The following is a 26661-nucleotide window of genomic DNA, read 5'->3' as shown; positions in this document are numbered from 1 at the left end:
CAAACCAGTTGATTAGAATCACTTTCTGACTCTGTGCTGTGTTTTTGCAAGTTTCTCACGCATCGATCTCATGTATGAAAGTCAAGCCAGGCCCACGTGAAATCTCTGTATTTCGAGATGCTAAAGACCAAACTGCCCACTACAGCTGTGATTATTTAAAGTGGATAGAAGGAGGGATGCCTGGGTGGCTCAGTGGTTGAGAGTCTGCCTTTGGCTCAGGGCGTGATCCCTGGGTCCTGGGCTCCCTGCAGGGAGCCTATTTCTCCCTCTGCCTCTGTCTCTGCCTCTCTATGTGTCTCTCATGAATGAATGAATGAATGAATAAATAAATATTTTAAAAAATGAAGTGGATAGGAGGAGGCCAGAGGGAAGGGAAGGAGGGGCCCTACTATCTAACAAGCATCACGGCACCTAAGACTCTGGCATAATCTTGCCTCCCTGTCTTTGACTAAGTGGTTTTCTTTTGCCCCCAAATGCCCTTTTCTCTCTTTCAGCCATTCTTTGAAACCCAGCTCAACTGTTCCCTCCTCAGTGGAGTCTTCTCCAACCCAGAGGCTTCCTGCTTGGTTCCCCCAAAGCTGCTCCCCCACCCCAAGTGCCCCAGCACTGGGTGCGATGACATCCAGGCTGCTGCACTGGGCACCTTCTCTGCCGCTGGACCACAAGGGTGTTGAGGGAGGGACTGTGACCAGTGATGAGATACTGCTCCGAGATCTGGAAGCCTGCAAAACCATTTTCCCTAATTCACATCACCCCTTATATGCACTAATCATTCATCTCACAACTGTGACCTCTACTGCGGGGGTAGTCTTAGAAAGTGGGGTATTCCATCAAGAACTTGGGTGGGATCTCCCAGGCCCTTGGTGTAAGGAACAGTGTTCTGAAATCAGGGTATGCTTCCAACCTGCCCCGGCCTACCTCCCCTTCTTTCTCTTCTCCCAGATAGGAACTGGGAGAGATCTCTAAAGGCATGTATTTCTTTTACCTCATTGGAGGAGACATAAGTGATAACCTGGATACCCTATTAGACAAATATGATTTTTCACAATACTGCCCTTCACTTCTTTCCCCTTGGAGTAGGAAGAGGTACACAATTTGGAGATTCAGGTTATCTCTTCATGTTCCCCACTGAGGGGGTGGGAGGGACAGGTAAATGTCTACATGAGGTCATCCACACTAAGGTGCCAGAGCACATGGGTCCATGCAGGAAGTGTGCAAGACCCAGGACAGCAGGACTGAAATGGCTGTCTTCAGAAAGGCCTGCTTACAAGATTGGTCCTTGGCTGGCATCTGGGAACTCGGATTTCCTAAGGGTTTCCATCACTCCCGAAGTGATGAGAGTGACTTGCTGTGCCCAAACTATTTGCATTAGCAATACAGTTTATGTTGAACACCTGCTTTCTTACTGGGAGTCTGGAATTTTGGTATGTGGCAGGCAGAGGGGGCCTGTGACCAGCCCCCAATAAAACACTTGGGCACAGAGTCTCTAATGAGCTGTCCTCGTAGACAACACTTCACACGTGTTGTCACAACTCATTGCTGGGAGAATGAAGCACCCCCTGTGAGACTCCACTAGGAGAGGAGTCCTGGAAGCGTGTGTCTGGTTTCCTCTAGATTTTGCCTCACGTGCCTTTCTCTTTGCTGATATTTCTCTGTACCCTTTTGTTGTAATAAATCACAGCTGTTAAGTCCTCCCAACAAATCATCAAACCTAGCAGAGGTCTGAGGGACCCCTAACACAGAGAGAGTTTTAAGGTGTTCGTGGGGGAGAGGGGTGGCCCAAGTGCCAAGAAGCCATGGGCTTATAAAAAGAAGATAGGCAGTAATGGGACCTCTACGGAATGACACCTCTCAATAAGGTAAGTGGATGGGACTTGGGATGATGGGGTGCGCTGGGGAGGACACTGTGTGAAATGTTACAGCCAAGAGAAGGGAACTAAAGCTGTATAATCCTTTGTCGACATTCACCTCCCCGTCCTGGGCTTGAGATGTGACTTTGCTAGCTGTCAAATGATGGCAGACATCATAAATTCACAAGAATTTTCTAAAATTCCTCACAATTTGGTGTCCTTAGTAGTGGAGTCATCCCAGCCCCCAGAGAAGCCACAATATCTACATGGAGAGAGGCGGCCCTGCTGTCAGTAGCACAGACCTGGCAAAATGCTCACACTTGAAAATTGTAGGTGAAGCGAGAGAAATACTAAGTAGATCTCAGGTTCAGTACATCAAATGCCTTCTCACTTTTTCATTCTCTTTATGGTTTATGTGATCTTCAAAATTAAGAAACATACTAGTTAGTCCATGAGAGAATGTGTTCTACATTAGAAATGAATTCATTTAATTTATTTGTTCTAAAGATTTTAAGTTTTTAAGAGAGACATAGAGTGAGGGAGGGGCAGAGGAGAATCTTTTTTTTTTAAATTTTTTTTAAAATTTATTTATGATTGTCACACAGAAAGAGAGAGAGAATGAGGCAGAGACACAGGCAGAGGGAGAAGCAGGCTCCATGCACCAGGAGCCCGACGTGGGATTCGATCCCGGGTCTCCAGGATCGCGCCCTGGGCCAAAGGCAGGCGCCAAACCGCTGCGCCACCCAGGGATCCCTGGGGAGAGAGAATCTTAAGCAGGCTCCGTGGCCAGCGTGGAGCCCATCACAGAGCCACGGGCTCAGTCTCACGACCTTGAGATGGTAACCTGAGTTGGAACCAAGAGTTGGATGCTTAACCAACTGAGCCACCCAGGCAACCCCTGAATTCGTTGCATTTTTAATTTTTTAAAAGATTTTATTTATTTATTCATGAGACACCAGAGAGAGAAAGGCAGACACAGGCAGAGGGAGAAGCAGGCTCCATGTGAGGAGCCCGATGTGGGACTCGATCCCGGGTCTCTAGGACCACACCCTGGGCCAAAGGCAGACGCTCAACAGCTGAGCCACCAGGCATCCCATTATTTTAAAAGGATAGTAATGATATTCAAGGACAGGGACCATGTATGATCACGGACACAAGTATTTCTTTTTGTTATAAAGCCCTGTCTTAACATCTCCTCATTTGATCCTCTTAATGACCCTACAAGACAGATAATACAACTCTTCTTTTATCTTCTATAGCACCTGTTCTGTTACAAGGCAGTGATGCTTAATAAAGACTTAATGGTTGACTGATTAGCGATGGTTTTAGAAAAATCACTGCTGTACAAAAATTAATAATTCCTGAAGTCTGTCAGTGGAAGAACAGGCTACAGAGCAATCCAGGCATTCAGAGGAATTATTAAAATCACAAATTAAGTCATTTCTATGGACTCTATAGCAGGAAATATATTTTTAATGAGGAAATTGAAGCTAATATGTAACAGCTGTCCTGTTGCCCAGTAACGGAATATTAAGGCAGATTAAATTATTAATTAAAAATATAGCAACTTGGAAATTTAATCTTTGGACATTCTCTTATTTCTTTCTCCTTTACACAGTCTTTAAGCTGATATTTAAAACACACACACACACACACATTTGGTCACCTCATGTAGTTTCCATTTATAATTTTCCTTGCTACTGCTTAGCAATGGAACCTTCAGCAAGTTATTCACTATCAGACTTTTTCATCAATAATATCCCAAGTGCTCACGCCAGGAACGGCAGGAGACTGGAACATGTTGATGCTAGTCACACCTGCCCCCCTCCCAACTCCCACTTCTTGAAGCACCACCATCTTAGGCCCTAAATTAGCCAAACTGCCCTTGACCAACACCAACCCAGGCACAAAGGATAAATATTGTTGATAAAAAGCCACTGAGAATGTGGAGGTGGTCTGATACGCAGCAAAAGGGACTGTCAAATAGACATGACCAACAGCCACATGAGAAAATGCTCCGCATCACTGGCCATCAGGGAAGTACAAATCAAAACCACAATGAGATCCCACCTCACACCAGTGAGAATGGGGAAAATTAACAAGGCAGGAAACCACAAATGTTGGAGAGGATGCGGAGAAAGGGGAACCCTCTTGCACTGTTGGTGGGAATGTGAACTGGTGCAGACACTCTGGAAAACTGTGCAGAGTTTCCTCAAAGAGTTAAAAATAGATCTGCCCTATGACCCAGCAATTGCACTGCTGGGGATTTACCCCAAAGATACAGATGCTGTGAAACACTGGGACACCTGCACCCCGATGTTTCTAGCAGCAATGTCCACAATAGCCAAACTGTGGAAGGAGCCTCGGTGTCCATCGACAGATGATGGATAAAGAAGCTGTGGTCTATGTATACAGTGGAATATTCCTCAGCCATCAGGAACGACAAATACCCACCATTTGCTTCGACGTGGATGGAACTGGAGGGTATTATGCTGAGTGAAGTAAGTCAATCGGAGGACAAAGATTATATGGTCTCATTCATTTGGGGAATATAAAAAATAGTGAAAGGGAATAAAGGGGAAGGGAGAAAAAAATGAGTGGGAAATATCAGAGAGGGAGACGGAACATGAGAGACTCCTAACTCTGGGAAACGAAGTAGGGGGTGGTGGAAGGGGAGGTGGGCGGGGGGTGGGGGTGACTGAGGTGGGCACTGACGGGATGAGCACTGGGTGTTATTCTATATGTTGGCAAACTGAACACCAGTAAAAAATAAATTTAAAAAAAGGGACTGTCAATAAGTGATTCAAAAAGTCATCCCTTAGTCACTTAGGTAACAGCCTCATGAAAATGAGAAGAATGAGCAGAATCCACGGCGAATGCCCGGAGGGAGGAGAGAGGGACAGCAGGTACCCGGGTGTAGGCCCGTAGGCCCGTAGGCCTGAAAGACTGCGGCCGTTCGGTCTCCCAGGAGGCGTGAGGCCGCGTGTACTCACGTTGGTGTTGCACAGCTTGTACTGCCGATAGGCCCCGATGCAGGAGATGGCAGCAGACCGGGCAGGCTGCGAGAAGCTCCGGGCTGCCCCCATGCCGGGGCTGCTGCTGGTTTCCAGGCCGTGGAAGAGCCCGGAAGCTGCGGGAAAGCCTCGGTCATGAGTCAAAGGCAGCTGGTAGACGGACGCCTCGGAGGCCTGCAGCCCGGAACGAGGGCCACTGTCGCTCTGGTACCGAGGCCCCTGCCGGGGAGCCTGGTGCGCCCGCGCGCCGTAGCCGTGGCCAGGACCAGACGCCTCCGGGGGCCCGGGGGGCCGGGCCGAGGCCCTCTGCCTGCGAAGCCTCTGTGACGAGTGCGCCGAGTCGGTCTGCAGCGGCAAGATATACGGGGCCTTTCCGTAGCCGTACTTGCCAGGGCCGATGGGACCGCGGGTCCTGCTCCTAAGGGAAGATGCACAAGAGCAGATGCGTGAGTCACAGGAAGGTCCATGTCAACCTAGAAACTGTGATCCCCGCTGGAGGGGACCGGGCAGGGACGGAAACCTTGGGAGAGCGCCTATGGTGGCACGTGGAGGCAGAGGGAGGGCATTCCGGGAGGGGACGTCCTGTCCTGGAAGCTGGCCCAGGGAGGCTCCACGGAGGCCGGAAGGTGGCATGAAGGTGGGCGATGTGAGCGGTGCAAAGTGAGGTTGGCACGGTAAGCTGTGGGCAGTACGTGACTTGTGGCAGGGCCTCTGGACCCGTTCAGTGGCTGTAGGGAGCCCCTGAAGGTTTTCTGAGAAGTATATGATTGTAATTCCGGCCACAGCAACTTCCTGTGCATTTGTTTTCTCTGAAAATAATTTGTGGGTTTGTTTTTTGTTTTTTTGTGTTTTTCTTTTTTTTTTTTCTCTCTCACTCAACTGTGCCTGATATTTCAGACCAGTTTCCATTACCCTTCATGCCCAAATAGCTTTTCCAGGTAAGTGGAACTTATAGCTCAGCAACCACACCCTAATGTAGTTCTGATCCCTGACTTGCACTGGGTCAAACTTAATCCCCGAAGAGGAGGCGAAACAGTCGGATACCCTACACCGAACAGTGGGTGGACGGGCGTATCTTCGTGTCGGTACCATCTTTAGATTTTGTCAAGACCTGTTGCCTTGTGAGACCTTAGAAAAAAATCACATAAAGAGTTGTACGCTGGTATATGTTTAATAACTGTTTTCCAGGGAGGAGAAAGCCCTGATTTGTGGCATTTTCCTACATCCAGGGCATAAATGCTTCCACCGTGACTCATCGCGAGGCACCATTATAAAGATACAATCAGCTCTAGTGAATGGGATAGAATAGTTCCAGCAGACCGTTGGGTGTAAATTTATTGCACAACTACTGTTTATAAAACACAGAGCTAGGAATGGTCAAAATATAAAAATGAGTCAGATATGGTTCCCAAGTCCCCAATCTTACAAACTGAAAGCAACCAGAACATAACACAAGGTGGGATCCGGCCTTGCGAGCAACAGCACACGGTGGTTTGAGAATTCTGAGGCGAGAGGAAGCATTTCTGTCTGCAGGGATGTGAGAAGGGTTTCAGGGTCACTGGTCTGAGCTGGGAGCGAGGTTCCAATACTCTGTGCAAGGACCTGAAGAAATCATTTCTTACTTCTTTGTAAAATGTCTGAGCTGGATCTAATGACCATGAAGGTCATTCCAACTCTAAAATTATATGCTTCCATAATAATTAATTCTACATTTATGTAAAATTGGAAATGTGCCCAAGGGTTTCTACAGGATGGCCCCATTAAAATAAGCACATTAAAATAGCAATCAAGGTGAAACACTAATTTCTGTCCTCGTGAGGAAATTCTTTCTTCACTCTATGTAACCACTGAATGTAAAATTTAACAGACCACAACTAATTATTAACATCTTTATCACTAATTGCACCTTCATTCTTAGCTGATAGGGTTTTGAATTAAACTGCGCTACAGTGTTTATTTTGCCTTTAGGCATTTCGCGATTAATCTTGGCAACACTAGGGACTCTGTTAATGATGGGGGAATCCAGCGTGCTGCTTTAAGAGACACAATTAAGAAGTTAGTCTTAAAGATATATATAACTTGGATGTAATTTGCCTTTTTCTTTCTTGTGGCAGGCCAGGTAAAATGAATGACATCATGTAAAGGCGAGGGAAAGAATTTCTGTGTGTATGTCTTTTCCTTTTAAGATCTGAAAGCCTACCAGAAATTCCAGCCTCAAAGTAAGTGCCAGGTGGAGATGCCAGCTGAAGGTAATAGAGAAATGAGGACACGTGAAGCAATGCTTCTCAGACTTGGCTGTGCAGAGGAATCAACTAGGGATCTCGTTCAAGGCAGACTCTGATTTGATTGGTCTGGGGTGGGGCCTGAGACTCTGCATTTCCAACAAGCTCCCAGGTGCTGCTGGTCCAGAGTCGCATAGCTTTGGTGAATTGAAATTCCAAACCAAAGGATGAGAACGCAACCATAAAAGTGATCATTTTTTCCAAAGATTTGTTATGTACTTGAGGGAGAAAGAGAATGCTCAAGTGCATGGGCATGGGGAGGGGCAGGGAGAGAGGGAGAGAGAAACTCAAGCGGACTCCCGGCACGGGCTCCATCTCACGACCCTGAGATCATGACTTGAGCTGAAACCAAGAGTCAGATGCTTAACTGACTGCACCACCCAGGCACCCCAAAAGTGATCATTTTTAATGGAGAATAACATCTACAAAATTTTCTTAGGACCTAACAGCAATCTGCTGGCCTGGGCCAGGCTACAATGCTGCAGCTCACCTAGCGAGGGCTACTGAACCAGGACTGACTTGATCCTGCCCTTAGGGGAACAGAGGCAGCAGAGAGATAAGCTACTGTTGGCTGATGACTTGAGTAAGCATCTTTCCAAAGGCTGCCCATCATCCCGAGGAGGTACAATACACAGGTGTCGATGGACACTTTTGTATTCACACTGCCTTACAGAGCCTTGGCCTAAACTGGAAAACCATTCAAAACCCACTGGAGTAGCAGCACCACTGGAAAGATGATGTTTCAAAAACACATGACCAGCTAACTGATAAACGGGCTAACAAGAATGAGCAGCTGGTCAGGGTGTGACTGTGAGAGATATGATTTATGAATATTTGAGTTGGGACCCTGGAACGAGGGGCAGACTAATCCCCACTTGGCTAAGGGAGCATGTGTTTTCCTCACAGTGGTCAGAACTCATCATCCTGATGGTTCAGGATGGCCTCTTCCCCACCAGGACAGGGTCCATCTGGCCACTTGCAGGGTGGCCTCCTCGAACTGGGCAGATCTATGCAGAGTTGGGGTGATGAGTACAGATGCGGCCAAGGGAGAGTGTGTGGTCAGTTAGCCCTTCACGGGTTAGCATGTGGTAGGTACCTGGGAAGCCGTAAGGTTAGTTGGTTCTGTTTGGTCATAGCACATCTTTGGGATTTTACATTGGACTCCTCACTTGTCAAATTTTGGAAACGTGGGTCTTGAGAAAGAAACAGAAGAAGGCCAGTTTGGCCACCTAGGCCTAGGTGTGAGCACAGCATAGTGATTCATGACTTGAACTCTGAAGCCAGATTTCCTGATTGGAATCCCAGCTCTGCCAGTTACTAACTTATGCAACTTTGGGTAAGTGGCTCAGTCTTCTGATAATTCAGTTTCTTTAAACGGGGCCAGGACTAGGGAGAGGCCAGTGAGGTACACAGGATGCAGCATTTAAAGGTCGCCCCGGTGCTGGTGGAATCTGAGAGTGAGGTCTCCTTGAATGTTGTGCCCCAGGGCTTCACTGTAGGCCCAGTCCTGCCCTGTATGCATTTATAAACAAAGACAATGATAGTACCTTCCTTACAGGTTGTTGTAAGGAATAAACAGTAAGAGCAAAGGACCCAAATGATGCCTAGCACAGAGCATGCATCGTATAGGCATTTGCTTTAAAGGAAAAAAAAGTTCTAGCTTGGCCGCTTAGTTTGGCAAACAATGCACCATCCATTTTTCTTACCTATAAAATGGGAGTATGCCCACCAGGAGGGCTAAAAGAGAGAGGACAGATAATAGCAAGTGTCGGGAGGATGCAGAGAAACTGGAACCTCGCACATTCCTGGAGGGAATGCAAAATGGTGCAGTCACTTTGGAACGCTACCTGCAAGCTCCTCAAAAAAGTTAAATGTAGTGTTACTATATGACCCAACAATTCCAATCTTAGCTATATACCCGACAGAAATGAAAATACATATCCACACAAAAACTTGTATGTGAATGTATATAACGGCCTTCTTCATAACAGCTTGGAAACAGAAACAACCCAAGTCCATCACGTGATGAACGGACAAACAAAACATAGTATATCCAAAGAATGGGTTATCATTCAGCCATAAAAAGGATGGAGTACTGAGATGGGCTATAACAGAGATGAGCCTCAAGAACACTCGAAGTGAAAGAGGCCAAAATGAAAGGCCACATATCATACTGATGTGTACTACCCAGAACAGACAAATCCACAAAGAAAGGAGATTACACAATAGCCAAACTATAGAAAGAGCCCAAATGCCCATCGCCTGATGAACAACGATGTGCTATATATACACAATGGAATATTGCTCAGCCATCAAAAAGAATGAAATCTTGCCATTTGCAATGACATGGATAGAGCTAGAGTGTGTTACGCTAAAGCAAAATAAGTTAGAGAAAGACAAATACCATATGATTTCACTCATGTGGAATTTAAGAAACAAAACAGATGAACATAAGCAAGGGGGGAATAGGAGAGGAAGAGAAATAATGAGAGACTCTTTTTTTTTTTTTTTTTGAGAGACTCTTGATGGATAGAGAACGAGCTGAGGGTTGATGGAGGGAGGTGGGTAGGGGAGGGGATAGATAACTGATGGGGATTAAGGAGGGCACTTGTTGTGATGGGCACTGAGCGCTGTATGTAAGCGATGAACCACTGAATTCTATTCCCGAAACCAATACTGAACTGTATGTCAACTAACTAGAATTTAAATTTAAAAAATAAATAACAATTTAAAGGAAGTTCAGCAGATGCCAGGAGGGGAGGGAAAATCAGGAGGGAGGGAAAAATTGGGAGTGACAGCTGAAGGGTATGGGGTTTCTTTTTGGGGTGATGGAAATGTTCTGTAATTAGACAGTGGTGATGGTTGCACAGCCTGTGAATATAATAAAAACCACTGAATTTTACACTTTATTTTTTATGTATGTTTTTAAAGATTTATTTATTTATGTTAGAAAAAGCCCTAGGACAGGAGGAGGGGCAGAGGAAGAGGGAGAAGCGGACTCCCCACTCAGAAGGGAGTCCAACAAGGGGCTCGATCCCACAACCCTGGGATCATGACCTGAGGCCAAATGAAGAGTCGAATGCTTAACTGATTGAGCCACCCAGGCGCCCCACTGAATTACACACCTTAAATGATTGGTTTTATGGCATATTAATTATATCTCAATAAAGCTGTTACTTTTTTTAAAAATTAGGCCATGAATTATCTGTGTCTTACCTACTTACAATGGTATCATAAAGATCAAATTGAGGTTATCAATAGGAATGCATGTTTTGAACCTGAAGGCAGTTTTTGTCATTTTGTCTTCCAGCATTTGCTCCACAAACCTTCACTGAGTGGATTCTAGGAACATCTACTGAGCATGATGTGTAATGTTTTCGGGCCCTGATAACATAAATAAATGCTTCCCTCCCCCACAGGATGGCTCAGTGACAAGAACTTGACAGTAAGGGCTCTGACACCAGGTTCCGGTCCCAGTTCTTCCAGTGACCTACTGTGGGTGTCTGGGAAATTGTTGTTTCTTGAGATAATGGATGGAAATAGCATTTTGGAAAGGGTAATAAGTACATAAAATGTTCTTCCTTACGACGGGCTGACTGCCATCCCAGGGCCTCATTATGTGTGATGCTGGGCAGCTTTGTGACGTGAGGCCCGGCCAGTGCGATGATTCCAGCACAGACACCACATCTAGTCTCCTTCTCAACCCTATGCACGTGCCCTGGATGTGTGTCCTCCATCACCTGTAACGACAACACCCCACTTCTCCTGCCTGCCCGGACCCTTCTGAGTGTTAACCACATATGCCCAACTGACCTCTAGACTAGAGAGTCTGCTTCTCACTTGGGGATCTTGCCAAAATACAGCTTCTGATTCGGGAGACCTGGGTGGACCTCTGATTGTGTGTTTGTAACCAGCTTCCAGGTGATGCTGATGCTGTGGGTCATGGGACCACCCTCCCCCTACTCATCCCCGCAGACATCTCACAAACTCAACACATTCAAGCCCAAATTCATCATCTTTTCCCTACAAGACTTCTCCTCCTAGTTCTTCCCATAGTCTCCACCTCAGCCATTCTCAAACTTGAGTAAGTGCCAGAATCACCAGGAAGTTTTGTAAAAACGGGCCACTGACCCCCATCTGCAGAGTCTGATTCAGGAGATCTGGGGCAGCATCTGAGAATCTGTATTTCTAATAGGTTCCCAGGCGGTCTGTGGACCACACCATGAAAAACACTGCTCTGTTTCACTCCCATGTACCACACCACCGACCGGGGTGGGCTGGCTCTTCCACTCTCGCCACATCTCTGTTTTAGGTCCATAGTCCTTGGCTTTGCCACTCAGCCAGCATAACATGGCTCATGCTGCCTGTCTTGTCATGGCCCTGGCACAGCATGGACCACCCACCCCACGCTCCATGTACTTATTTCTCATGCTCCACTCGTGATGTTTCCTCTCTAGGCTGCCTTCTCCACCACCATGTCCTGGACTACCTCCCTCTCCCCTCCGCTCAGTACTTAGCTGAAGCATTACTTCCCTAGTAATGCTCTTCCTGGTGCAGACTCCACCCAACCCTTCACCGCATGAAATCAATGTCCTTCTCTTTCATCCTCCCACTGGACCCCATGTGATTGTCACAGCTCGATCTGTCTAGTCTGCCTTAGTTTATTGGCCTGTAGGCTCCTTCAGGGCAGGGGATACCTCTTCTTTGTCTTATATTCCTGGAACCTGGCACGGTGACAATAGGAAGAGCTGAGTAACGATTGAAAAACTGAAATAATGAATGAATGAATGAATGAATGAATGAATGAATGAATGAATGACTCAAGCCCTGATTGCCAAATGAAGGAAAAGCCTCCTCTCCATTTATGCATTTGTTTAATCTCTGCTTTACAAAATACTGTATTATATTAAAAGACTGTTAAACTAATGTGGTGCTGAGGATAAGGCCACCTCCCTCTATGTAAGGATAAAAGTCTTGTCCACCGGGAGAGGTCATTCCTGGTACCGAACCCTGGAGAAGGAACAGGTTCTCAGAATGGAAAGAGGGGCCCAGCAGGGTCTGGAACTCGGGCTTTATTCTCAAAAGGAGGGAAGAATTAAGGAGTTGGGGTGCTTCCATGCATGTCTGTCAGAGTTGGAAAGCCACCGAGGCCAGGCTGTCAGCTGCTTGCGGCCATAGGACGGCTTCCCACTTCTTCGCTTAGCACTGAGTGGAATGGGCAGCAAGAAAAGCCTGCTCTCTCCAGAAGCCAGGCTGTTTGTATTTCTTATGCTCTCCATGTTTACTTCCCTTTTGTTTGGCCTTAGAGCTCAGACAAGTCTCTGCGAGGGGCCCAGCCTCCCTCAGCTGTGCTAACATGAACCACACATGGGCCACTGCATCCAGCAGAGCAGCAGCCCCTGGGACGGGCCCGCAAGGAGCCCCAGGAGTCTAAGCCTGGGCACCCTGGAGGAGCTGGACCTCTATGAATGGAACTGGCAGTGACGCCAGCTGTCCCTGCTCCAGGGGGAGGTCTCCTTGCCCTGCTTGATCCTGGGGGGCTCTGGCTCTCACAGCATTTAGAGAAGTAGCACTCCTTTGCACCTAGGTACCTGAGCTGAATGGCTAGATAAGCAGAAATCAGTTCTTCCCTAGGGAAGATGGGAGGGAGGGTGGTGGGATGGAAGATTACTGATGACTAGAGATGCCAGACAGAAGCAGGGGTGCTGGGGAGTCCCTGTGCCAGATGCTGCTGAGAAAGTCTGACCTCCTACTGACTCTTTACTACATCCAATGAATCATCTCCCCATGATTTTAAGGAATTATTTTAAAGATTATATGTCATATTTGTACTTGCCACTGTTATTATATATCAAAACGAAACTCTCACCAAGCCCATGTTTTGGGCCACATTTGGCTGGCCCGTCTCTGTACCTGAGACAGGCCTGAGGAACTACCTCGGAATTATCTTCTCAAACCAAAGGAAATAAAGAGTTTGATTAGCAGGCAGATGAGGGACAAAGTGAGAGGCCGTAACCAGAGATTAGGCCAGAATGCTGCGGCCTGGGATGGGGTACAATACAAACTCCAGATGCGTTTAGGAGCCTGAGACAGAAGGGACCTGCCCGCCTTGTGGGGAAGACCTCATCCAACACGCCCCCTGAGCAAGACAGGGGGGCAGGATGGGAGGCAGGTGTCAGGGCAGAGGCACCCACCCAAGGGGTTATCCCAAAGGAGTTTTTGTGGGGATTTTGGAAGCAGTTACTGCAAAGAGTGGAAAGCAATGAGGCAGAGCAGACACGGTGCTCCCTTTATCAAGACTGTGCAGGAACTTTTCATCCGGGAGCCACATCCCCCCCAGAGAGAAAAGAGGATGCAAAGAAAGGAGGGAATCCTGACCAAACTGAGTATAAACCCTGAACCTACAGTCGGAGCATTGGAGTCTCCCAGAACTGGCTGTTGTCCTGCAGCAGCAGAAACAGAGGCTCATGAACCAAGTCTGGTTATAGAAAAATCAGTTTGCATTTTGCATATCTGAGTCGTGACTTAAAAATGATAAATGCTGGAGATCCTTGGGTGGCCCAGTGGTTTAGTGCCTGCCTTCGGCCCAGGGCATGATCCTGTAGTCCCAGGATCGAGTCCCACATCAGGCTCCCTGCATGGAGCCTGCTTCTCCCTCTGCCTGTGTCTCTGCTTCTCTCTTTCTCTGTATCTCTCATGAATAAATAAAATCTTTTAAAATTTTTTTTTAAATGATAAATGCAAGGGGCGTCTGGGTGGCTCAGTGAGTTAGGCATCTAACTTTGGCTCAAATCATGATCCAGGGGTCCTGGAATCAAGTCTCGGGTGGGGCTCCCTTCTCAGCAGGCCCTCTGCTTCTCCCTCTCCCTCTGCCCCTCCCTCCGCGTGTGTGTGCACTCACTCAAATAAATAAATAACATCTTAAAAATAAATGAATGAATTATAAATGTGAAACGCAACACACATGTCCTTAAATGGAGGAATAAGGAGCGAGTTAAATGATGGTACAGGCAGACACTGGAGGACAATGAAGCTGTTTAAAGGAACAAGGGAGATGCATACATCTTGAGATAAAATTGCCTCCAAAACATGGTTAAAGTAAAAAAGAACAAGTCACTGAACTGAGGATGTCCATGCTCCTGTTTATGTGAAAAAAAAAGAAGAAAAAGAACAGAGAAAAAAATGTACACAGGACACGAAAATGCATATGCATAACGCAGGATACATCTCTGAAGGACACCAATGAAACCTGGGGAATCACCCAAGAGGGAGGAGCTGAGACAGACTCATTTGTCACTTCTTATCCTTTCTTCTCCCGGAAAAGGTTTTTTTTTTTTTTTTTTTTCTGTAGTTTCCAAAATGTTTAAAGAACTTGTAAAACTCAACATCCAAAAAACAAATAATCCAATTTAAAAATGGGCAGAAGAGATGAACAGACATTTCTCCAAAGAAGACATCCAGATGGCCAACAGACACATGAAAAGATGCTCCACATCACTCAGCATCAGGGTAATGCAAATCAAAACCATAATGAGATACCACCTCACACCTCATATTGGCTAAAAGGAACAGCACAGCAAACAACAGATGTGGATGAGGGTGAAGAGAAAGGGGAACCCCCTTGCAGTGTTGGTGGGAATGCAAACTAGTACAGCCACTCTGGAAAACAGTATGGAGGTTCTTCAAAAAATTAAAAATAGAACTACTCTAGGATCCAGAAATTGCATTAGTGTATATTTACACAAAGGATTAAATAACCACTAATTTAAAGGGATACAGGCACCCCTATGTTTATTGCAGTATTATCTACAATACCCAAGATACGGAAGCAGCCCCAGTGTCCATCGACTGATGAATGGGTAAAGAAAAGGTAGTATATATTTACAGTGGAATATGACTCAGCCATAAAAAGAATGAAATGTAGGGGCACTGGGGTGGCTAAGTCAGTTAAAACATCTGAGTTTGACTCAGGTCATGATCTCGGGATCCTAGGATCAAGCCCCGTGTATAGGGGATCCCCACTGAGTGGGGAGTCTGTTTGTCCCTGTTGCTGTGCCTTAACCACCCACCCCCTGCTCATGTGCTCTCTGTCCCTCTCAAATAAATAAATAAATAAATAAATAAATAAATAATTTTAGAAATAAAATAAAATCTTGTCATTTGCAATGACACAGATAGAACTAGAGAGCATTATGCTAAGTGAAATACTTCAGAGAAAGACAAACACCATATGACTTCACTCATACGTGGAATTTAAGAAACAAAACAAACAAGCAAAGGGAAAAAAAAAAATAAGAGAGACAGACACAAATCAAGAAACAGACTCTGAACTCTAGAGAACAAAGTGGTGGTTACCAGAGGGGAGTGAGGGGAGGCGGTGGGTGACATGGGTGTTGGGGATTAAGGAGAGCACTTGTCACGATGAGCACAGGGTGATGTATGGAAGTGTTGAGTCACTATTTTGGACACCTGAAACTAACATGTTATCTACACTGGGATTAAAATAGAAACTTAAAAAAAATGTGTTTTCTGCCTTCTGCACAGGCTTTCGATATATGCAAGCAAATAAAAAGGAAAACACTAAACTGTTTTTCCACTGAATCTTTTAGGTTGTGACTGTGTGTGGACATCCGAGGATCCTAAGGAGCAAATACAGAAACCTCCATTCAGCCTCTCTGAGGCTGCGTCCGCTGTATAAACAACATCACAAAGAGAAAGCAAGTCAGGAACCTCAATACTTAACTATGCAGACATTTTGACTGGATATAAAACACCCACTTATAAATAGGCTGAAAGCCTAAAGAGTGAGGGGGGCAGAAATCATCAGGGGACTAAGTGTTCCTCTGAAATGTCACTGTCAATAACTGAAAAGGCATATACTCCCAGAAAGATTTTAAAGCAGCGGAGGCTACCACCAGCCTCAGGCCCAACTGGGAGCTTCTTTTGAGTCTGTAAATTAGCAATAACTTTGATGCCCAGTCTAGTACTTTTGGTGATGACCAACACCCCACTGCACATTCCCAGGCTGCCTGACACCATGTCCACCCATCAGGTACCCCAGTCAAGATGAGCAAGCTCATGTACTTTTGACCTCTCTCTCCACTGGATTTGTCTTTCTTAACACAGCCCTGATCATTACCCTCAAGTTCGTAAAACCCTTATAGCTCATCTCTGCCTAGAAATAAAGTTCAAACTGAGGTGGTTTTAAGGCATGCTCAGTTTGGTGCTCTGTTTCGCTCTTCATCATCTGGTCTCAGCCTGTCTTACCAGATTCAACTCTAGGCTTCAGCTCCCTCCCCTTGCCTCCTCCCAACCCCACCCTTTCCAGGCATAAGGGAGCACTCAGCATTTCCCAAACACACTGAGCCCTTGTGCCTCCAAGGCCCTGCCTGGAATTCTAAGCTACCTATTTCTGCACTGGAGCAGCCTTCCAAGCTCAACATAAATATCGGTGCCTTGTGTGCTTCCCCTGAGCCACCCCATACAGTCAGGGCTCTGGGGCCTGCACAGGCAGTGCCCCCAGCCTGCATGCCCCTCTGCCATAGCACAAACACTGTGTCTTGGTAACGTCATTAGGGAAGGGGCCTGACTCCTTCTCGAGCCGTCTGGTTCTCCAGGGCATGACTTACCCAGTTGCTTATCCTGTGTGTACAATCCCTGAGAGCAGTGGCAGCTCTGCCCCCAGGCCCTCTGCAAATTTTGTTGAGATAACACACGTTAAGAGACCACAGCTTAACTACTCAACGTTCTAGCCAATCCACCGATAAAGCCTACCTTTCTGGGTCAGTTAGTAAAGATGAAAAGGCTCTGAGTTCCAGTAAGCAAGAAAGCATGGCAGCCTCATGCATCTGGTAGGAAGCAAAGGGAGCTGGGGAAATTGAAAGTCAATTACCATTGGCCACCACCAAGAAAGACCCGAGAGAGAGCTGGAATTCCAGGGGAGGAAGAACGAGAGGGAACAGCAGCTGGAGGGTGGAAATGTGTGTTCACCAAGGAGCCATGTGACCCATGGCAAGCTGGACCAAGGAGTCTGCAGCCTGAAGCTGGAAAGAGAGTCCCAGGGCCTTGAAACTCACCCCATTCCACTGTGAACAACGCAACCCGCCACAGGGAGAAAGGACAGCATGGGTGAAGTTCAAAGAGGCCGTGAGCAAGTGGTTTAGGTTGAGTACATGTGTCTTCTTACAAGTTCAGAAGACTGTAGCTCCTGCCAGAACTGTTCTGGGCAATAAATTATCTGGTGTCCACAGAAGGTAAGAGGCAAAACTCTGACCACTTAGGGAAATGAAAATTAAGATGATGAAAACAAAAGCTTCCTTGGTTGCCTACTGTGCGGCACACGCTGTCACGGATGTGAGTCACCTTGACCAGATCTGCAGCTGCTCCGCAGAAAGTATATAAGGCCTGCATCTAAAGACCAGTGTGAGACTCAGTGGACAGGTTTGCTCGGAGCCTTCAGGGAAGAAGGATCTGGAAGGCTTCTAAATGAGGGAGGGAAGACAGAAGAAGAAGAGGGAGAAAGGACACAGAGGGGAGTAATGAATCTGTACTAACAAGAGAAAGGAAAGAAATCTTTTCGCAAAGGGGCAAAGAGACAAGCAAGCCAGCAAAGGAAGCAGAACGCTGGTTGTAGAGCAGTTCTGAGTTTGAAAGGCTCTTTTTGCACAGGAAAGCCAAGTCTCAAGAAGACCCTATCCCCGGTGACCCAACCGCTGACCTCCCAGGAGGTGAGGTTCATAGGGCTGCCCCCCACACACTCCTAAAAATAAAACTGAGGAGAGGCCTTCAGAACACACCCAGCCCTTCTGGAGCAATCCTGGGAGAGGCCCGAGGTTCTGCCTTCGGGTATTATCATCAGGCTGCTGCTTCTTGTTGAGCATTTGAAAACTAGCCAAGCGTTCCTAAGAATAAGTCATTATTGTGCTCCTCGGTCTGCTGTGCATCTGAGTGGTCCCGGGTTTCCAGGACCAGTCTTCAGGAGCTTTTATCCAGTGTGGGCTCAGAGAGGATGGAATGAAGACAACTGCGAGTGGGTGTTTCGAGTAAACCAATTTCAGACCAACAGAAAGCAATGGCGTCCAGTGGCTGTGGGGACACCGCTTACAGTTGAGCAGGTTATCCACTGCACAAGGACATCTGGGGGTTGAAGTCTAGCGTGTGCTCCCCCAGTGGAGAGAAGAATCTGGCTAGAGGAAGGGCAATCTTTCTGGATTCACAGAGATGACAAATGAACTAGTGGAGGTCCAAGAGAGAGGCATTTCCAGCTGAGGCTAAGTTAACACTAGAGAACTCAGAGCCAAGATGACGGGCCCACCCTGCTGGGCAGGGCGTCCTTGAAAAGCAAGGAGAGTAAGAGACTGTCCCACTGGGGGTAGTGGGACAAAAGTGGTAAACATGGGGTGCTAGGAAGCCCAGGTGTTCCATCAAACAGGCCAGGTCAGCCACTTATTAGCTGTGTAATCATGGGTAAGTCACTCCACATCTCATCCCTAAAATGGGAGTAAGAGTGCCCACCTCACATGGCTGTCATGCAGATTAGTGAAATAATGAAGGTAAAGCGACCAGCACGGTGGCACTCCGTAACTGGCGGTTACCACGGTGGCTGCGCTTCCCAAAAGAGAGACACACAGGGCCTCCAACCCTGACAAGTGAGGATCACTGCAGAGGCAGAGAGCCAAACGTGGGCTGAGTGGTACGCAGCCAATTTTGCGTGAGAGAACAGTACATGCATTCATTTCTCGAGCGTAACGGAGAGGAGTCCTCTTGGGAGTCAAACCTGTTGCTGGTGTGGGATGTAATCCGAACCTGAGCAGCCCTCCAGGACTACGGGGGCTTAGGGGAAACCAAATGAGATTACCTGTGGGGTACAGTGCCTGGCCCGGGCAGGTGCGAAGCAAATGTGAGCTCCTAGCCCCTCTCCCCTGGCGACTGTCAAACAGTGCCCCCCCCCACCCCAGAGGCTGACCCCCCACCCCAGAGGCTGACCCACAGCAGGCTGATGCAGGTTGAAGAACGATTTTCTCTAAGTCCTGCTGAATTCATTAATATTACAGCAATGGTGATTATAACACAACTTCTATTTCTTGAACATCTTTTACGTGAAAGGCCCGCGGAGGAAACAATGGTATTTCTCTCATATTCTGGATGCTTCTCCTGCTCTGAATGTTTTAGCCACTTTCTATGTATCCACATACCATATATCACTTCATTTTTTTCTTTATCATAAATATGAAATATTTCAAGCATAATAGCCACTTGTGAAGAATGATGCATAACTTTCTTCCTTGCATGAGGGGAAGTTATTTAGGTCACTCTCAGTGAACTGGAAGAAAGAGGGATTTGTTCTAGAGTTTTACTCCATCCCCCAAAATATGGAGCATCATGTGTTTAAATAAATTCAGTATTCCAATGCCAACGATTTACACACCTGCTGAATGGTTTATGCGTGTTATCCCACTCGACCACCACTGCAAACAGCAGAGGGGGTCATTACTCCTATTTCATACAAAAGGAAACTGAGTCCACAAGACATGAAACAACCTGTCCGAGCTAGAAGTCTGCGTTAATATTATTGTAATTTTAACAAATGTTACTGAATGAATTGTAAGCTCTTCAGGAGTTCAAACAGCTGCAATATAGCATAGCTTATAAATACCAAATGCCATTCACAAAGGATTATAGGGATGGACCGTTTGGAATGAGAATTTACTGGAAAACAGGGGGAAGAAATTACTGTTTCCCTCCAAATCCAGAAAGAAAACATTTTCAGTGCTAACCGACAATGGCCTGCGTTCCAACTGCTGAGGGAAAGAGAAATCTCAGCTCACTGCTCCTGGGGGCAGGTGGCGCACAGGGGACCGAATGTTCCCACATGAAAGAGATACGGAATGGAATTCAGATGATATCGTGGGCCTGGAAGTCAAACCATAAAGGGGAAAAGGAAGGCTCTAGGGGCAAGTCCTAATCTTGACCCAGGCCTGACCTAGGGGGCACTGAGTGAGAAAGGGGTTGGGGAGGAAGGGGAAAAATCAACAGTGGTGATGCACAGGCTTGGAGGCAGACCCCCTTAGAATCCCTCCTAGCTCTGGGCCCCAAGGCTGGTGCTTCCACCTCCAGGTACAGAGTTTTCTACTCATATAAAAAAAGGGACAACATGGACACTGTACTCATACAGGCCCTTTGAGGTTGAGCTCTGAGCCGTATGCACCATGTGCTCATTTCCCAGGGCTGCCATGACAAAACTACCTCAAACTTGATGGCTTAAAACAATGGAAATTTATTCTCTCGTAGCTCTGGAGGCCAGAAGTTCAAGGCAGGGCTGTGCTCCCTCAGGCTCTAGGAGAGAATCTGCTTCCTTGCCTCTTGGGCTTCTGCTGGCTGCAGTGTTCCCCAGCTGGTAGACCCAACACTGTGACCTCCAAGAAAAGTATCCTCAAGACGCTCTCTGTCTTCACATCCCATTGTCCTCTGTGTGTCTGGGTATCAAGTCTCCCTCTGCCTCTGTCTTACAGAGACACTCGTGGTTGCACTCAGGGCCCACCTGCGTAATCCAGCATGATCTCCCCATCTCAAGATCCTCAACGTAACCGTGTCTGCAAAGTCCCTTTTTCCAAATAAGTTGGCATTTGCAGGCTCCAGGAATGAGGAGCTTTCGGAGGGCCATTATTCAGCCTATGACACACAGTACACTCTTGATAATGTCAGTCATCACTGTTCCCGTTCTGGTTAACAGAGGGGAGCCAGAAGAACGGTACGTCCAGGAAAGAGACAACGGATGGATTAAGCAAGAGAGGACTCGAGAAGCCTGTAAGGACCTGTTAGCACTTTGCCACGAGAACCAACAGAGAGGCCACAGCACCTGTGCCCCAAACCCTCTCACGTCCAGCTAAATCACCCGGCCCCAGTGTATGGGCTTGGGGTGGCAGTGGGAAGAGTGGGGACCCAGGGGTCGGACAACGACGCCTCCAGATCCCGCTCTGCTCCTTCTGGGAGCACGATGCTGGGGACTTTTCTACCTCAGCTCGGAGTCCTCAACTGTGAAATGGGGCTGGTTGGGGCCCAGACAACACACGTAAATGGCGTGGCACACAGGAGGGGCAATAAAAACAGTTACCATCATGACAGCTGGCTCTGCGATGTGCGAGGAGGATCTGGGAAGGAGACCACAGTCACGCAGGCATCCAGGATGTGTCCCCATCCCATCCTCACGCGAAGGCATCTCAAGCTGCCACCAGGCGTGCATCCAAGGAGAAGCCCTAGGGGTCCCAAATGCAAAGTCGAGATCCCCTTTCTGGGACACATATATTGGAGTCAGATTTTTTCCATGGCCCATCATATCTTTCTTCTGGAACCTGGAGTTATGAATGACTTGGAGGAAGTTCAACGCAGCATTCTCATGGCAAATGTGATCTTTGTTCTGATAACTAATGAAATACTTCTGACACTTAATGAAATGCCACAAGAAATGAACAAGGGCTCTTTGGAGCCTTGTCTGAGATCAGAGTAACTCAAGCTTAAAATCTGGCTCCAATCTTTCCTAACCTACAGGCAGAAACGTACATACCAGTGGGCCCGGCTCTGCTACAAAGCTCTCTCACTGAAAAGGGCCAAGGTTTCTGATTTAGAAACCAAAGCACATTAAAACACCGTTTATCTGGTTAGCATCAACGGGTAACCTCTTGTCAAACAATTCAGGGACTAAGTGGAAATCCTGCTTCGGAAGGTAAAGAAACAAAACTTTCCCTGCAGGAGGAAAATAAGGAGCACCAAAAATGCAGAGTGTGCATTTCAAACAGATGTACCTGCTTGCTCTGCTCACTGCCCAGGATCACTGGGGAGTTTTCCAAAGAGAAATGCAGACAAGGCCAGAGATTTCCCTTCCCCTGGCCCTGTGGTTTCTGCCCCCCCACCCCACCCCAACATAACAAGACTCCCTAGGTAACAACGGAGGGTCAGGAAAGTGGCATGTGGCTTTGTGAAGTTTAATTAACAGCAAGTTTTCCTATCCAGCATCACGAAGGGGTCCCCTCGGCTCCAGGGGCCCTCAGGACAGAAATAACATATCGCTCCGGAGTTATTAATGATGAAATGCAAATAGTCTCCAAGAAAGTGGCAGGAAAGAAGGAGCTGAAGAAAAAACAAAACAAAACAAAAACAAATGACTCTTACCCACAGCCAGGGAGAGTTCTCCAGGGAGGCGGGAAAGGGTAGGTAAAGCCTGGGACCTTCCCAGCAAAAACACACCCATGCACACACATGTAGACACATGCACGCAAACACACAGGCATGCATATGCACACGCGTACAAGAAATCACAGCAGGAGACTTGAGGCCCTAAAACCCAAAGATGAGCTGCTCAGTGATAATAAAACAATCAGCTCATGTTTTAGAACATGTCTCATGTTCTTCAAAGTACATGTACAGCTGTTACCCCATCTGACCCTCTCAATGGGCCTGTGCAGCAGACAGAGGACATACAACCATCCACATTTTATAGATCAGATTAAGTGATTCCCAAAGGTCACCCAGTGAGCAGATGATGGAGCAGAGAGAGGAAGTGGGGTCTAATGACTCCCAGCCCAGGGCTTCCTCCATCTGAGGTAAGAAATGGGAGTGCTTTCAACAGAGAAGGGCCGAGCCCCAGGGGGAGACCACCGAAAGAAGGCCAGACATGTGGCTGGCACTTTTAAGAAAAAGTCACGTTATGAGACAGAAGTCCCAACAGAGGGGTTTGAAGGGTAGGGATCTTGATGCATCTAGAGAGAAGAAAAACCATCGCATTCCTGAGCATGTTTGGAAACGTGGCTGAGAGCCGTGTCTTCCGGCCACCTTCTTCTCCTGCTGTTACTCTGGATGGCAGGATGGTGGTGGGAACATTTAAAACAGCAACTGGACCTCAAGAATGCACCAGTACCGAGCAGGAGATCTTAACGGATGCCACGGGACCCCCCTTATTTTGCAGACATGAAAAGGAAGGCCCAGAGAAGTGACCTGCCCAAAGGTGAAAGCGTTCATGAGAATTGGGAACTGGACCCTGAACTCTAGATTTGGACTACAGAGCCCTTTATTCAACCCCAGCTGCCTCGAACAACCATTACCTCTCATTTTATTAATGTCACTGTCCTTGATGAATACTCCAAAGAAGGACACTTAAGGGAGGGGTGGGGAAAGGATGGATTTCCCTTTTCTTTTTTTCTGGGAAACTGTACTGTTAAATTTCCCATGGAAATTATCAGACATGATGTGGGGCAGTGGCCGGTGGTCCTGCTGACACAGAAACTGCCCCATTACTAGGGTATTTTTAAGGCCTCCCAAAAGAGGCAAGTACACGGTAGGCTGAATTATTCTCCCGCCACCCCAAAACACCCACCTCTTAACCCCCAAAACCTGTGAATGTTACCTTGTGTGGCAAAGGGACTCTGCAGATGTAATTAAGGATCTCAGGATGAGGAGATAATCCTGGATTATCTGAGTGTGATGTAATCACAAGCTTCCTTACAAGGAGGAGAGGTGGCTGGCAGTTCCAGAAGTTGATGAGAGGTGGGGCGAAGGGAGGAAAGGCCCGAGAGCCCAGGAAGGCAGGCAGACTCTAGAAATCAGAAAGGGAAGGAAAGGAATCCTCTCCTGGAAGCCCCCAGAAGGAATGCAGCCCTGCTGACACCTTGATCTTAGACTTCTGGCTTCCAGACTGTAGGAAAATCAATTTGTGCTGTTTTAAAGCACCGAGTCTGTGCTACGTGTTACAGCACCATTAGGAAGTGAGCACGGCTACGGCAAAACTCGAGGAGCAAGTCTCAGCTTCCCAGTAAACCAACCCTGGTTTCTTGGGATTTATGCAGATGGGGTAGGGGGGCGTGGCACAGCCATTCTGGAAATGACAAGGGCAGTAAAGGAAGGTTCAGGCTGACTATACGATGGAGATGTCATCGGGCTTTAAAATGGAAAAAGAGTTGGTCATCTGTAGCAACAGGAACCATCTTTCTCAAAGTCCTTCTAATGTAATTCCCCAAGTCCTGCTTCATGGGTCCTCCCTGGAGAGGAGGCTCTGGGCTTCCCCAGCCTTGCCTGGACATTCTCTCATTCACAGCCTGTGCTCCAGCCCCGTCAGGCTGTTTCTGACTCCAGACCATGACAGGCTCACGCATGCCCTCCTTACTTACCCTTGGGCTCTGCTAACATCCTGCTTCCTAGCTCAGCTCAGCAAAGCCTCCCCTGGCCCCTCCAGCCCCTTCTCTTTCCCTTTCCTTCCTCCCCATGCCAGGGCCATCCCTCTTAAGAGAGCCCTGGGCTGGTCAATGTCTGTCTGCTTGTCTTCCTCCTCCACCCCCCCAGCCTGAGCCCCTCGGGAATAAGGAGACGTTCTCATTCCTCTTGTGTCACCAAACCATCCCATGTACCCCATCCTCAAAGTACTTCCCAGCTCTTTCCCACCTGAGAAATGCAAGCCCATCCTTTAAGGAAATCACCCTTCACCACCAAGTTACCTTGATTCCCGGAGAAGGAGCTGCACCTGTGCTCCCACAGCCCTCTGCTCCCCGCCCCCCCAGAGGAACAGTCATCATCCTCCATCACGCTGGGCATCCCTGGGCAGCCTCGTCAGTAAACACGAGGTCCTCGAAAGCCATACCTCCCTCTCCTACATATTCACTGTTAGCGCAGTGCCCAGTTCACAGCAAATACACAAAGGATGTTGACTGAATTAAAATGGAAATAAAACTCAAAGAGGAAATTGCTAGGCCATCTCTACTAATGAAGCCCTGTGGTCCAGAGGCAGCCTTTAAAAGCAAAGACCTAGGACACCTGGGTGGCTCAGTGGCTGGATGTCTGCCTTCGGCTCGGGGTGTGATCCCAGGACCCCAGGATTGAGTCCCACATCGGGCTCCCCTCTGGGAGCCTGCTTCTCCCTCTTCCTCGGTCTCTGCCTCTCTCTCTGTGTCTCTCAGGAATAAATAAATAAAATCTTTAAAAATTAAAATAAAATAAAATAAAATAAATAATAAAATTAAATAATAAAATAAAATAAATAATAAAATAAAATTAAAGACGGGCACTGGGTGTTATTCTGTATGTTAGTAAATTGAACACCAATAAAAAAATAAATAAATAAATAAATAAATAAAAACAAAACATAAAGGGAAGGAAGAGATGAAAGGGAACCTAACTTTAAGCAAAGACCGAAGAGACACCAACCATTCCAGAATATGGTCCCTACTTGAAGCCTAGTTCAGGGGCACTTGGGTGGCTCAGTAGCTAAGCATCTGTCGTTGGCTCAGGTCGTGATCCTGGGGTCCTGGGATTGAGTCCTGCATCAGGCTCCCGGCAAGGAGCAGGCTTCTCTCTCTGCCTATGTCTCTGCCTCTCTCTGTGTGTCTCTCAAGAATAAATATATTTTTAAAAATCTTAAAAAAAAATAAAAATAAAAAAATAAAATAAAATAAAATAAATAAATAATAAAATAAAATAAATAAAATGAAATGAAATAAATAATAAAATAAAATAAAATAAATAAAATAAAATAATAAATAAAATAAATTAAAATAAAATAAAATAAAATAAAATAAAATAAAATAAAATAAAAAAATAAAATAAAAGCAAGTACCTTTACGTTAAGGTTTTGCCTGGCCAGCTGCTGACTCTCCCTAGTTGGTTTCCCCTGGGCTTCCCCACGTCAACCTCGGAGCTCCTGGTGGAGACTTCAGTGTTACTCTGTATTTTTAGTGTAGTTACACGCATCTATAAATACTGGAGAAAGATCCCGCTTTCCCTCATCTCAGGAAGGTATCAGTTTATGCAACTTAGCTTCATCAATGAGTGTTACCTTCAGTTTTGAAAACACCTTTCTAGAAGTGTAAGAAAAGCCTTTCTAGAGGTACAAGTGTGAGAGGACCCTAACAGCACAGATGTGTTTAAAGCCCGACTCTCTCTGCTTTTCTTCTGTGTGACCCGGATCTAGACAGTTTCTCTCTGACCCTCGGACCTGCCAGCCTGAACTGGGAACAATACGATGCACTGGACAGTGATGAAGATGTGACAAATGCCACCCGTGAAACGCCTGCCACTGTGCCTGGCACAGGGAAGTGACTTTTCCACCTCTCCGGAGTGCTTATGGGCGGCCCCATACAGCACTTAAGCACTTTGGATGAGTTTCCCAATTCACAGCAGCCCCACGAAGCAGGCGTGCGACTCTCCCCCCACCGTGGGGAAAGACAGGACACACGTCTAGGAAGCGGCAGGGCTGGGCAGAGAAACCAGACATGCCAACTCCAGGGGCAAACTCCTCACTGTCATACAATCTGCGGCCCCCACGACGTGCTGGCTCCCACTCCCGCATGTCACCACTGGCCCTGGCTCCTACCACTGTCTCCAGCAGATGGAAGTTCTCAATGCGGCTGTGTTGTTGGCCTCCCAGGGGAGGGGAGGAGTGCTCCCTGCCTTGAAAAATCTCTGAATTAAAGCCACCAAGCACCCCATTGCCCAGATTCTAGCAGGTTCACACGTGTGACAATGAGGACGTCG

The 26661-nt window shown here is 47.1% G+C and overlaps 1 protein-coding gene across 2 annotated transcripts in view; it reads right to left on the bottom strand.

The window, feature by feature from the left end:
- Positions 1 to 26661, bottom strand: part of THSD4 (thrombospondin type 1 domain containing 4) — a 568727-nt gene that overhangs the window by 450502 nt on the left and 91564 nt on the right. For both annotated transcript variants that reach the window (XM_072809456.1, XM_072809457.1), the window contains exon 5: positions 4844 to 5282. In XM_072809456.1, coding sequence (XP_072665557.1) covers positions 4844 to 5282 — 439 coding nt within the window. The remainder of the gene's footprint in view (positions 1 to 4843; positions 5283 to 26661) is intronic.

This window comes from Canis lupus, chromosome 32 (genome assembly GCF_048164855.1).
Source record: "Canis lupus baileyi chromosome 32, mCanLup2.hap1, whole genome shotgun sequence".
Lineage (NCBI taxonomy): Eukaryota > Metazoa > Chordata > Mammalia > Carnivora > Canidae > Canis > Canis lupus.
The sequence above is the reverse complement of the archived record's forward strand: the minus strand, read 5'-3'. Positions and strand labels throughout refer to the sequence as shown.